Source organism: Crocodylus siamensis, chromosome 5, assembly GCF_052110815.1.
Source record: "Crocodylus siamensis isolate JL-2025a chromosome 5, ASM5211081v1, whole genome shotgun sequence".
NCBI lineage: Eukaryota > Metazoa > Chordata > Crocodylia > Crocodylidae > Crocodylus > Crocodylus siamensis.
The window spans coordinates 138,341,351-138,356,028 of NC_143399.1; the positions used below are offsets into that span (position 1 = coordinate 138,341,351).

At 41.5% G+C, this 14,678-nt stretch overlaps 1 protein-coding gene across 1 annotated transcript in view; it reads left to right on the forward strand.

Annotated features, from left to right (window-relative positions):
• The first annotated feature begins 9,384 nt into the window (after positions 1-9,384).
• Positions 9,385-14,678, forward strand: part of GADL1 (GAD like acidic amino acid decarboxylase 1) — a 128,546-nt gene continuing 123,252 nt past the window's right edge. The window contains exon 1 of the mRNA XM_090046464.1: positions 9,385-9,633. Coding sequence (XP_089902590.1) covers positions 9,594-9,633 — 40 coding nt within the window. The 5' untranslated portion in view covers positions 9,385-9,593. The remainder of the gene's footprint in view (positions 9,634-14,678) is intronic.

A 14,678-nucleotide genomic window follows, 5' to 3' on the forward strand; every position in this document is an offset into this window, starting at 1 on the left:
GAAATCCCAAAAAGGAAGCTTATAAGAAATAGAAACTTGAACAAACAACTAGGGAGGAGTATAAGAGCACTGCTTGGGCATGCAGGGATGAAGTCAGGAAAGCCAAAGTGCAGTTGGAGTTGCAGCTAGCAAGGGATATGAAGGGTAACAAGGGTTTCTACAAGTATATCAGAAGCAGGAGGAGGATCAGGGAAAGTGTGGGTCCCTTACTGAATGGGGGAGGTCACCTTGTGACAGGGGATGCAGAAAAGGCTGAAGTGCTCAACGCCTTTTTTTCCTCAGTCTGCACAGACAAGGTCAGCTCCCAGACTACTGCACATGTCAGCACAGTTTGGAGCAGAGGTAAGCAGCCCTCAGTAGTGACAGAACAGGTTAGGGTTAGGGTTTTCTATTCAGAAAAGTTGGATATGTACAAAACCATGGGGCCAGATGGGATACACCTAAGGGTGCTGACAAAGTTGGCTGATGTGATTGCAGAGCCACTGGCTATCATCTTTGAAAACTCATGGTGATCAGAAGAAGTCCTGGATGATTGGAAGAGGACAAACCTAGTGCCCATATTTAGAAAAGGGAAAAAGGAGGATCCAGGGAACTACAGGCCAGTCAGCCTCACCTTAGGATCATCACCTCGCATCATGGAGCAGATCTTCAAGGAATCCATTTTGAGGCACTTGGAGGAGGAGGAAAAGGTGATTAGGAACAGTCAGCATGGATTCACCAGGGTCAAGTCATGCCTCACCAACCTGATTGCCTTCTGTGATGAGATGACTGGCTCTGTGGATGCGGGGAGACCAGTGGATGTGGTGTACCTTGTTTTTAGCAAGGCTTTTGATATGGTCTCCTACAACATTCTCTCAGGCAAGCTGAAGAAGTATGGGCTGGATGAATGGACTACAAGGGGGATAGAAAACTGGCTGGAGCATCGGGCTCAGAGAGTAGTAATCAATGGCTTGATGTCTAGTTGGCAGCTGGTATCAAGTGGAGTGCCCCAGGGGTTGGTGATAGGGCCAGATTTGTTCAATGTCTTCATCAATAACCTGGAAGGTGGTATAGAGTACACTCTCAGCAAGTTTGCAGATGACACCAAGCTGTGGGGAGTAGTAGATATACTGGAGAGTAGGGCCAGGATTCAGAGTGACCTAGACAAATTGGAGGATTGGGCCAAAAGGAATCTCATGAGGTTCAACAAGGACACGTGCAAAGTCCTGCACTTGGGATGGAACAGTCCGATGCACCAGTACAGTCTGGGGACTGACTGGCTGGGCAGCAGCTCTGCAGGAAAGGACCTGGGGGTTACAGTGGATAATAAACTGAATATGAGCCAGCAACGTGCCCTTGTTGCCAATAAGGCTAACAGTATACTGGGTTGCATTGGTAGGCGTGTTGCCAGTAGGTCAAGGGAAGTGATTATTCCCTTCTATTCAGCATGGGTGAGGCCACATCTGGAGTACTGTGTTCAGTTTTGGGCCTCCCACTACAGAAAGGATGTGGACAAACTGGAGACAGTCCAGTGGAAGGCAACAAAAATAGTGAGGGGGCTGGGGCACCTGATTTCTGAGGAGAGGCTGAGGGAACTAGGCTTATTTAGTCTAGAAAGAGAAGACTGAGGGGGGATTTAATAGCAGCCTTCAACTACCTGAAGGGGTGGTTCCAAAGAAGATGATGCTAGACTGTTCGCAGTGGTGGCAGATGACAGAAGAAGCAATAGTCTCAGGTTGCAATAAGGGAAGTTTAGGTTAGATATTAGGAAGAATTTTCTCACTAGGAGTGTAGTAAAACACTGGAACAGATTACCTTGGGAGGTGGTGCAATCTCCATCCTTGGAGGTTTTCAAGACCCAGCTAGACAAAGCTTTGTCTGGGATGATCTGCTTGGGGATGGTCCTGCTCTGAGCAGGGGGATGGACTAGATGACTTCCAGAGGTCCCTTCCAACCCTAATTTTCTATGATTCTTACTCTTTTTACCTAATGCCCTATATTCAATGGACCATTAGACCTGCTGAAGTGCATATGTTAGGGTCATATTACATTCTATTAAATGCAAGTTAGAAAGGACATACATCCCTATTCTATGAGCACCATTAAACTTTTACAAATTATGGCTTATAAGTATCAGGGTTTTGTTTTTGTTTTTTTTGTTTTTTAAAATCTGTAAGAGGTTCACAACAGGCCTTACAATTTTTTTGCTGGTCCTTATTCTTATGGGTAGCCACTGGAAACTTTAAATTTACTGTAAGAAACATGCAAGTTACTTGATGGGGATAAGCAACCAAACATACCTTTCTTAAACATCCTTTTAAATGCTAAAATATGCAGTACAGTTCGAATGGAAAGATTCCACACACAGGTACTCCTCCTTCCCCCAGCAGATTGAGTTTCTCCTCTAGAGAATATTTATGAAAGCCTGATTAAAAAATCTCCACGATAATTTTTGGACCTAAGCTATCATAGGAGAGTCTAGTTATTGTTTTGTTTATGCTGATCTAGCTGACAGTCATGAATTAAACCTTATTTTTTATTATTTTGATTTTGGGCTTAGTAAAATTCATACATCAGACTATAATTATGATTCTGTTTTCTAGTCTCCTATATAACACACTCAGAAAAATAAATGACTACATCTTCCCTTAATCAGTTGGTACAAAAGTAGAGTTCTGGTGATATGACAATATGAGGACAATGTAGTATTATCAACTCAACTGCTCAAAATCATAAGATTAACTTAAAAATTAGAATGCTGTACTTTTGATTTACCTTTTGGGTTTTGAGGCTGTAAGGTGAATGTGGGCCATACTTTCAAGCTTTTTCTTGCAGGCTTGAGGGTTAGAAAATTATTGTGTTTACCAAAATCCAAGATGACTTTGAATTTAAGATGACCCCCAATAATTATAATGTAAACATGAAAAATTATGTTTGTTATCATTTTCCACATTTAGAGTCTAATTGTCAGAGGGCAGACTTAATATTACTCCCTCCTACAAGTGGATAGAACCCTATGCCTACCTGCTTCCGCATGTCCCCCATGTCACCTGCTCCTTCCAGTGCCTGCCCTGCATGCCACTTGCCCACCCCGTCTGGGTCTGCCCTGCTGCTGCTGCCTGTTTCTGGGGACTTCCCCCCTGCCACCTCCCTGTTCTCCTCCTGCCCAACTGCTTACCTTCTGCAGTGGCTCTGGCTGTGGTCTCAGACAGTCAGCAGCTGTATCCTCAGTCTAGCTTGCCCAAGCAGAAGCAGTGGCAGCAGCTATGGACCTGGCCAGGTTGTGGTCAGGGCTGGAGTCATATCTGAAGGTAAGTGGTAGAGGTGGGGAGAAGGAGCAAGGAGCCACAGGGGCAGGCTGCACAGTCTCCTCAAGCTACACATCATGGCTCCATATGCCACACCCTACCACAGGGTCTCCTCTGTGCAACCTCTCCCGAACTGTGTAAACTCCTGCCTGCTCAGCCTTGCCATGTGTCCCCTCTCCCACTGCGCAAGCCACCCTGGCCCAGGGCTGATGGCTGCTGCAGTTCTGGTTTTGTCTCTTGATCCAGAGCTGGGGCTACAGCAGCTGCCCACCCTGGGCTGGTACTTGAATCCAAGATGAGGTTCCTCCCCCCCACCAGTCCTCACTGGGGAGGAAAAAAAACCTCATCTTGGATTCAAGTAAATATGGTACTCTCCTTTGTGAGTGAAAGAAGAGTCTTGTATAATCGCTTGTCTCCTGGAATGGAGGCTTTAAGCAAATCAGCAAGTATGGCAGGACTTAAAATAAAATCATAGGCTGACTCTATACAGAGCTTGAAGATAAAATTCCATGATACTGATATAAATGTTGAGGAAATCATCTGCAGTAGGGCTTTGTGAAGCTTTGGTCGCTGATTCGATTTGGAGGAGATTCGGCCTGCTTTGGCAGTCAAATCTCCGAATCCAAATCAAATCAGGATACCCGTTAATCTCTCTGAATTGAATTGGAAGTCTCTGATTCAATTCAGAGAGATTTGACTATTTGGCCATAGACACAGCTTTATGTTTTTTTTTACATATCTCAAGGTAGCAGGTGGCTCATAAATACTTAGATGGTGGGGCAGATGGAGCATCCCATGGGAGCGCGGGGGGAGGTCCCCAGGGTTACTTCCGGGTCCGCTGTGGAGTGCGTGGGGGACACCCCCTCCCCCCAGCTCGGCAACTGGTGCCTCCTGGGTCTGGAGTACACAGAGGCCCCCCGCGCACATCTGCCCCACCATCTCAGTGTTCATGAGCTGCGCCTGGTACCTCAAGGTATGTAGAAAAAACATATAAAGCTGTGTCTATGGCCGAATCACTGATTCTCCAAATCAGAATTGAATCTTCAGATTTGGATTTGGCCAGACTTAATTGGGACAGTGATCCGAATCAGAATTGAATCACTGTCCCTTGAATTAGGCCGAATCTGAATCCAAATTGAATATGGCTCACTTCACACTCTCCTAATATGCAGTAATGCATTGGCCTTGAAACAAACCTTCTTCCTCCTGGAATAGTGTCTTCTCCCTCTCTGTGCCTGCAGGTCATGTAGACATACCTGAAGTAGGTTAAGAAGCTAGCTGTGGTGACACTAAGAAAAGGCAAGACTAACCACCCAAATATTTGCCCAGTTTCCTGAGCAGGTTTTGCAGTCTGTACTGAGATTTATGCTTTTGTGGCTATGCTGTAATCAATACCTGAACAAGTTAATTTAAAGCTATTTTAATTTTTCTACATGAGCCGCTGTGACTGCAGCAACAGACATACTTCATGCTCTTTTTTTTAACCTCTTCCAACCATCCTCCAGGTTTTTGTTTCTCTTGATACCTCTTTCTCCAGCTGAGTTTGAATTTTAAAATTATATACATTCCAAAAGAAAAAAAAGGACTTTTTTTCTATGTTCTTGGTGTATTTTTTTGTTTATAATAACTTCAGGATAAGACACACTAATAAAGATGTAAACTCATACACTTTATTAGCCATTTTTCCAGGCTTCTCTGAGTAGTATACAATAGAACGGGCACAATAAAACACGACTTTCAAAGGATTTTTGTAATACTATAAACCATTAGAGAGAATCAGTTATTTTTTGCAGTGAACAGGATCCTGAGAGACATTATAGCCCAGTAATTCAAAATGTATTCATTTATTTGATATAATACATGGACTTGGTTTTCTTCTTGATTCTCCTTCCATTGCCTATCTTCTATAGTTTCAATGGCCTGAAGAAGCTTGCTGAAATTGGGTGATTCTTATATTTTAATTTATGGGGATGGCCTAATCTCTGTAAGATTGTAAAGAGGAAGGGACATCACCAACCTGGATTATGAGATTTATGAATTTTCTTTTATCATTAGAATTTTTGCCAGACAGCATTTCTATCTAGGAAATCTGTAAGACTGAAATATAATGGGTCAAATATATGCTGATACTTAGCAAAATCCTGGAAATTCTGAGCATCTCCTATGAGACACAAGACCTTGGTATTTGATTTGTCATTCCTGAGTTGAGGAGAACCTGGGGTATCAATTAGTTAAGAACATGATTTGAAGATCATATCAGAATCCCAATATTAGAGCCCCAGGATGCTTTTTCTGTTATTGAATTCTATACATTTGATAATCTTGCACAGTGCCTTTTGCTGATTATAGGAATAACAATTGGAATAACTCTTAATTGTCATGATTCACTTGAACCAACAAAAGTTAAGCTGAAATTTTCCTCACTACAGAAAACCATTAAAATGAATCCATCAAGGTAAGTAATGTCTGTCTTTGCTTTGGTTTTCTTAGTTTTTTCTTAAAGGGAGAGTAAAAATGTCATTAGATTTATATTTAATATGCCACTGAAACCAGATTTAACTGCCTGATTTCAAACCTTAGCACCTGCTGCGTTGTGGTCTGTGTTGATGCCTTAAGCTTTGAGCTGCACATGGAAATTTTTCTGGTTTTGAACTTATGATGTTCTGAACAATGTGTTTGTCCATCCAGTTAATCTTGTAATATTGTTCTTTTCAAGGCATCAGATGCTAGAGAGCAATTTGATAGCCTAACCTCTTCTTTTTACTTTGTAGAGTGAGCAGCCTTCACCTTTAGATGGCCTCTAGGAGCATAGCAATATTATTCCTCTTGGCATCAAAAAGATAATGATGCCCTTCAACCTGCTTGAGCTCTTTCTTCTCCTTCTCAGTTACCTGCTCCAGTCTGTTAATGCCTTAATTCAGTAGAGGCTATCATGGCTGCTAGCTGAGGAAGTGCCATGACACTTCCATTGTTAATCATGTAGAATCTGATTTTCATAAGGGCTGAGATCCTGCAGCTTTGTTTTGTTTCATTTGGAGTTGGGAATCTTCCACATTTAAAAAAATTACGTCTGTATTTGTTCTTGAAGAAAAAATAGAGAAGGATCTTGGACTACACAGTGGAAGGTCTCTAGGCAAGAATTCTAGAAATGTCTAGTGATTTTGAATGCCTCAAATTTTGAGACACCTTAAAGGAGCCTAATATTCAGTGTCTCAGTGCATTCTTAAAACAGAACTATGTAAGATGTCTCAACTTGTGTATCTCAAAATTGTGACACGCAAACTCTTTTGGAAAATGTTGCTTTCTGACTCAAGGCTTGGGATAGTAGAACTTAAAAAATTCTTTTTCTTTCTCTTTCTTTATGGGAAGTGTCCTACCCAAAGAATATATAATCTAAATGAATTAGCAAAAGTGCTGTGAAGAATGCAGAAAAGAAACAATGAGGAACTCCTTCAACATTGTAAATAGGAAAGAGAAGATGCTGGTTCACAGTATGACAAATATGCCAATTAAAAGAAATGTTAAATCCTTAGTATTGTTTAAATGTAGCTCTTAGTTTGCTTGGTAACATTCAGTTGTGTAGTACTGGCTGCTTTCAGAGTCAGGTATTGCCTGTCAGTGTCAAGCCTGTCAGTCCCCATTGCATACCTGATCTCATTATGGGGGATCATAGCTTCAATGGCAGTAACCCAATCCATTAATGCACAAGTTAAGAAGAAATATATAAATATTTAAAACCGTTGTATATTTACTAGTGCAATATTGCATATAGAATAAATTCAAGTCTTCAGGGGTTGCAGTCTAATTATGACATGAGCCAAATCTGGAGTTCCATCTTTTTAACATTGATTCATGCTGCTACCCCTTCCCCCGGCACCTCCCTAAGCTCTTCACAGCTGTTCTGTGACTCAGCCAAACAGAAATCTTGCCAGCTTAGTGTAGTGAAGAATGAAAAGTAGTAACTAACATAGCTTGTGTTTTGCAATTTCATTGAAAAAGGATCATTGAAAATCCAACATTTTCATACTTACCAAGAAAGTTTTCTGTATTCTTATCTTTCATAAGAATAGCCACATTCATAATATAATTGTATTGTATAACATAATACAAATTGTATGTTGCAAAATTTTACCAAAGCTAAATAAAGAAGTAAAAGCACTTCTCCTGGTCCAAAACTTAATTGACTATTAGGTTTTCTTTTTTGTTTGTACTCATAGGGTGCATCTACACATAGCCCTATGTAGCGATCACATGGATCTACACAAGATCGCCAGCTAAGTTGCCATAACGGCTTGCTCCCCGCCCCATAGCACACTGCTATGGCAACATAGTGGCAAAATTTAACCATGCACCATGTGCATGGTGCAGTAACCACTAATACTGTGCCATGCTTTAATACTTCCATAAGGAAGTATTAAAGCATGGTGCTGTAGCAATGTTGTCATATGGCAACATGTAGACACACCCATAATGTACTTAAAACTTCTTATTGTCTTTAGCACTTGTAGGCATGAATTTCCCTGATGCCTTTTACTTATCAACTATAGTGTGGAGACAGCTTGATATTATTTTCTGAAAAAGTAATAATTCTTGGGGAATAAAAGGATTAGGTTAGACTTTACAGAATCCACACAAAGGGTAGAATAGGGTCAGTGGCCTGAAAATAACTAGATTAAGGAGGTCAGACACAGTTTGCTCAGAGGCCTTAAAATAAATGCTAATGGCTAGGCATGGCATGGCTTTTTTTTAGTTTGCAGCCCTCAGTGCATATTTGCATTTCTCTGACTCTACTACAAATGCCTACTTGATGGGAACCTATGCCCAGTTCCACCAAACCTCACTCATTTCAGTGGAAGCCTTTTGGCTTAATGATTAAGGTATTTAAAAAAAACAAAACCCCAAAACCCTATTGTGTGGAAATTCTCCTGGCTATTTTTTTGATAACTCAACATTGTCACAAATTGTAGCAGACTCTTGTCCACAAAACCAAACTTCTACCCAACATTGAGCCTGGTATTAATACCTCCAAAATCTGGATTTTCCTAATTTGCTTCATGTTAGTGTAATATCACTGATTTACGTGAAATTATTATTACTGTAGATTTTCTCTGTGCTCATCACAGAGCGATCTGACCCTACTTAGCTTCAGGTAGAAAACTAGCCTATGAGATCTGGCTAGCCAGATCTATTTATCTTGTCCTTTTCTTCCTGCATTCAAACTTAAGGGATTCTCCATCATTTGGAGGAGGGAGCTGCCTTCATTTAGGAATATTTCCTTTCTTTTTTTTTGGTGAATAACTCCTTTTTATATTGAAGGATTTTGCGGCACAGTGTTTTTCTGTGGCATTTACAATCTCAGAGAAGAAGGACAGCTTCCTTTGTTTGAGGTGGATTTAAAGGCAAGCTCTTCTCCTCTGGATTTTGCTGGGTGCATGCTAATGTGCAGGTTGCCAGCTCTTTTTCTCTGGAAGATCCCCCTTTGTTTCTTCCTGTATCATGTGCCCATGGTTTTTGGGCACCAAGTCAGCTACCATGCATGGAAATAACACGGGTGCACGTGTGAAAATAACATGGGATGTGAGTGTGTGTGGAAAATGTTAACATGGGTGTGTGTGTGGAAATAATGTGGGGGTGTGAGTGTGCATGTCTGCACGAGTGTGTGAGAAAATAACACGGGATGAGTGCGTGGAAAATGTTAACATGGGTGTGTGCATGTGTGGAAATACCTTGAGTGTGTGTTAATATGGGTGTGTGTGGAAATAACAGGGGGGGAGTTAGTGTGTGCATGTGAGACTGTGTGAGTGAAAATAACACAAGGTGTGAGTGTGTGTGGAATATGTTAACATGGGGGGTGTGTGGAAATAACGTGGGGGGTGAGTGTGTGTGTGAAAATAACACTCTGTGTGTGTGTGTGGAAAACGTTAAGATGGGGGTGTGCGTGTGGAAATAACGTGTGTGCGTATGCGAGAGAGACTGCCTGCCCCCCGGCCATGCCCCCTTGCCTGAGGGAGTTGGAGGCTGGAGAACCGCCCTGAGCGCTGCCTGACCCGTGTGTCCGGGGCTGCGCCGGGAGCTGGGCCTGGCAGCGGGCCAGCCGCGCGGGCGGTATTAATAGGCGGCCCCGGGCTGGCGGCTGAGGAGCTGCAGCAGCTGGAGGAGCCTCCTGAGCCGGGGCGGGGACTGAGCGGGGCGTGAGCGCACAGAGGAGCCAAGGCTCGGCTTCACCTGCAGCCCTTTGTGCGGGGCGAGGCGCGGCGCGGCGCGGCGCCTGCGGCCGGGACCAGCGCGGGCCGGACTCGGGGCACCATGAGCGGCGGCAGCGCTCACTGCGAAGGCGACATGGAGGGTAAAAGCCACCTGGCCTCGCCGCTTCTCTCTCTCCTGCGGCGCGGGGCGGCCGCCTCCTCTGGGCTCCTGGGGGAGCTTGCACCAGGATGGGGGGTGGGAGGGCTTCCCGGCCCCGTGCGCTGCGAAGGCTTCACGGCCCCTTCTCTTCCCCTGGCTGCGCTGCTTCTCCGCCCGCGCTCCCGCCGCTGCCCTCCGGGCCTGCCTGCCTGGGCCTTGTTGGGATGTCTCCACTGGGGGAGTGGGGGGGACGGGACTGGGCAACTTCTAAGGACTTTCTCTCTTCTTGATGTACTTCTCCTGTTTCAGGAACCGCCCCAGCCATTCATGGAGCTCCTAAAGGACACCATGCTTGAATAGAAATAACCCCTTTTATATACTACACACATACACCTATATCTACAGATGTATCTATAGATCTATATGTATGTACACATGCGCATATATATACATAAATAACCTATAGATATATGTATATGTATGAACATGCATGCATATATAGCTATAGATCTAAATATAGTCCTCTAGACATAGATATATGTACACATGTGTATATACATCTATACAGCTATAGATCTAGATATCTATAGCTATAGATACACACACACACACACACACATATACTGATGTGTGTGTGTGTATGTAAGCACACACTCACATATAGAAACGCTTGTACAGGCATGCATACATACATACATACATACATATATATATATATATATATATATATATATATGCGCTTCAGTCATGCCTCCAAATCACCTGTACAGGTTAGAAGTGCTTCAAACCATTTCTGAAGCCAGGCTGCCTTTGCAGCTTGTTCATTACCTCAAATGCTGTGAGGGAGAGAAACAACCCCAAATCTGTAGAGAAATATGGTGGTGCTTTAAAGCAAGGAAAAATAAAATGGTTTTAGAGCGAATGTAAACACCATTGTAAATGAAATGGAAAAAAAGACAGGGGGGGAAGACATTAAATTTATTAGGTAATGAAAAAGCAAAAGGTTTCACCTGTAACTTCATAGATGTTCAGAAAAGGAAAAGCCAGTTATTTCAATCTTAAAAAGAAAACCTTTAATGACAGGTGAAAAGAGATCTGGAAAGACAGTATAGTGTGGCACATTTATCCTTTAGGTTTCTTGCTGTATTATTAACTTGCACAAGTTAGAAATGTGCACTTCTTTGCTCTGTTGCTAGTCTGGGCATATTTTTTTTTAAAGAAGTGCTTGCCCACAAGCTCAAGAAGAATATTCCAGATAAGTGTTATTTGACTTTTTTTCCAGCAGATAGTCTCCTGTTAAAATGGTCGTGGATTTCCTGCTGCCTTCTAGTCATATATGAAGGGTGGCTAACAATCCTGCAACTGGTTGTGGTTCCCATATTAAGAACCTGTGTTCTAGCTGCCACTTTTCAGATCATCCAATTTTTACATTGTTTAGGTGTTTGAATCTTCAGCATCTCTTTTGTGGGCAATTTTCAAGAGAACAACATAATAATAAAAGCATTTTTTTAAAAGATGAAAGTGCCGGGTACTTATTATTTAAGAATCATGCTTTATGTTTTTGATTTAATTTGCCCTGTGCCAGATATGCTTAATGGACCTTTACGACATAGTTTGTGTGTAGTAAAAATATGTTGTAGTGTCCATCATAATTCAAGCTATTTAGTTGTATGAGGCACACCTAGAGAGGACTGAACAGCTTCAAAAAGTGTTTTTTTCTCAAACACAGTTCATTTTAATTTTCTTTGCCAAGGCTAAATTTCAAAGTCTTCTACTAAAATGCCTCTGCTTTATTCCAGTACACACACAAAAGTCCTTAATGTTCACTTCTGCTGTACAGTGATGCTTGGTTTCAAATGTAGTCAAAAGCATAATGTCAACACTTTTAATAAGGAGCTCCCTCAGAAATGATTTGCCTCAGCCACCATGTACGTATTGTTGCTTTTCAAGTCCTTCCATTCTGTTCTCCCACTTCTTTGCTCACAAAAGCATCTATAACTTCCTTATTCTTTCTTCCCCCCACAAATAACTTAGTCCTTTCATTATCTAGCCTAAAACCACTTCGACTTACTATGTTTTCCTCTGCTCAGTATTTCACAGAGTGTCCTTTCACTCGTTTCTCTGACAGATGCTTTTACCTAGCAACAGGGGAGATGGAAATTTGGTTACTTGATGACTGCTGATGACAGCAGTCGCAGGCATGTTGTCCTGTGGACTCAGGTGGTGGGGCTGTTAGTTAAGTGGGGAGTATATTCCCCCTGCAGTATGATGAACAGTTGGGGAACAGCTCCTCTGCAGTTCTTGAGGTGGGGAAGTCTTCCTTGACTACTGAAGATCTCTCCTGCTGACTTTTAGATTGGATTTGTAAAGCAGATCTTCATGGGCTAATGCACAAGCAGTTCTCCTCTGTCTGCAGCCTTGTAACAGGGCTTCATGTTCCCTTCCAGGACAAGCTCTTCATACTTATAGCTGGTCTGTGGGAGGTGGGATGCAATTGCTACCAGACTCTTTCCCAGTGCAGGAGTAGGATGTTCCTTATTTTGCATTCTGACACTGGCTAGTAGAATGGAAGAGGTTACAGAGATGCAGTTGTGGGGTATACTCCTAACAGATACAGTCCTCTCACTGACTACTGTGGTTCCACTTAGGGAGTGGTGATAATTCTTTGGGATGCTTCTCGACTTACAGCTTTATATAGCTATCACAGCAAAAAGAAACCTGGTACATGGCTATTGGTAGCAGATTCACAGGTGCCTCTCAGCAGCACAACTGGAGCCCAGCTGTATATGTCTTTCAGTCTTTGGCAGTGGTTGGCATTGGTGCTTTTTTTTCCAAGTACACTTGGCAAGGAAAAAGCTTGGAGAATTATATGCTTTATCTAAAAGAAAAAAAAAAAAAAGCTGAAGTTCTCCCTCATGGGGCCTAAAGGCTGTCTGTTAAGCAGAGTCTGATGCCAGCCTCCTGTAGCTCGTCAGATAGAACCAAATAGAATTAGTGCTGGAAATTGCTGGGGGAAGGGAGAACGGTTCATGCAGTATGCTCCCTTTTAACTTCTGAACTGTTGGCTGCCTGTTTATGTGAATACTGCATGTCTGGGGAGCTATGCAGTATCAAGTGCTGCCAGCAGAATGGGACGATGAGTCAGAGAGCATCTATTTCAAGTAGGATGCTTCCATCTGAAGCTGGTGTAATGTGCAGCCTAATTAATGCAATGAAAATTAAGGCTGCTTGATGTCTATGGTAATTTGACCTGAGAAGGGACACTGGGATAAGCTCATTTGACGAGGGAGACATGTTATGACCTCCTATGTTAAATAGCAATTAATTGAGAGAAAAGAAACATATGTATGCAAGAAACCAAGATAGCATAAAATAAACCATTGTACATAAGTAGATTCATAGTGCTTTAAAATTTAAATTTTTTCTTAGCATTTAATGAAAACTTGGTGAATAGTTTAACTTGACATTTGAGAAACAAAATCAATACTATTTCTTTCCCAAGATATGATCTTCATTTGTCAATTACCTACCTAAAATTGTTGCGTTCTAATAGAGTTGGGATCTTATTGCACATTAACTCGGTTCTTATCACTTCTTAGAGGATGTATATATTATACATCTGAATTCCTCATTTCTTAAATATTCTAAATGGTGTACTTTGAAGGGCATATACATTTTTGTCAACATGTACTATAAATGTTAAGTACAAAGCATAGACAGACTTAACATTTTCACACTTGTATTTCCCTATGCATTTTGGAGGTTCAAATTTGGGACAGTAAATCTAAATATTCATCCAAAATATACACTGAAAACACACAATATTGAAATAACAACAAGTTACATTTTCACCAACCCTTTTGTTTTGTTATGTTTCAGTCACGAATCGCAGAGCTAGTTGGAGGCAACTGTTTGTAAAGCATTAGAATTAGCAGCTTACGGAGAATCTGCAGGACAGCTAAATTGAGAGAGTTTTTCTATCTTTTCCCTCCATCTGTGCACACTAGTTATCTTTTATTAGCACTAATGGAGTTTATGCATGAGCACTGAGGGAGTAATGGTTAGAAAAGCCAACAAGTTATTGTGTATAGCACATCAGTGCTGTTTATGATGGATATTCTCACATTGTTCAGTGAATTTTAGGAATCTTGAAAGTCCCTTGTATAATATATAATGAAGAACATACAGGTCCGTATTTGAACGAATGGGCAATAAGGAAGCTGTAGATTAAGTGTGAGTAAAACTCATTGTAACTGTAAAGATAGTTAACCAATAGAATAGCTTACCTTGTAGTAGGGTGGAGCTTTGTTGCATCTGTGATGGTTCAGGAAACATGAAAGAAACAAGGGTTTTTTAGTGATATCTTTTATTGGACCAGCTATGGTTGTGAGCGAAAACTTGTTGAACATCTCTCCCAAGGTATCCTTCTTTATCACCACAAGCTTGCCTGATATATTTCCCTACTTTACATTTCACATATTTATGCAGCTAGTACACCTATATTCATAACAGATCATTTGAATTATAACTATTGCATGTAATAGCATATATACTGATAGATGTCAGAGAGCTTTTTGACTAGCTGTGATAGCTAAAATTTTTAATAACTGCCAAGGTTTGCATTAGTCTTTGTTTGTTATGTTTCAGGTTTTTGGTTTTTTTTTTAATATTTCAATCTTTGCCATGTGTTAGAGAAAATTATACTTTGTTACAAAATCTGGTAGGTTGGCCCTACACTGCTAGGAGTTATATGTAAACATAAAGTTATTTGTACTTCAGGATTTGTTCTTATGATCCTTAGAAGGAACTTTAGCTACTTGGTATACGTTGGTCGTATTTTCTTCAGGCAATCTGTTTCTACTTGCAGTGGATACAACTCTGCATCACCTTGAAGAGAATGAAAACACACCTTTCCTTGCTATTGGCATGACTCTCTGCATCACCTAAAAAAGAATGAACACATAACTTTTATTCCCTAGATAATAGTTTTTTGGTTGACTTCCCCATTTTCTCCTTAAATTTACACTCTGTTTTTTTCCAGCCATT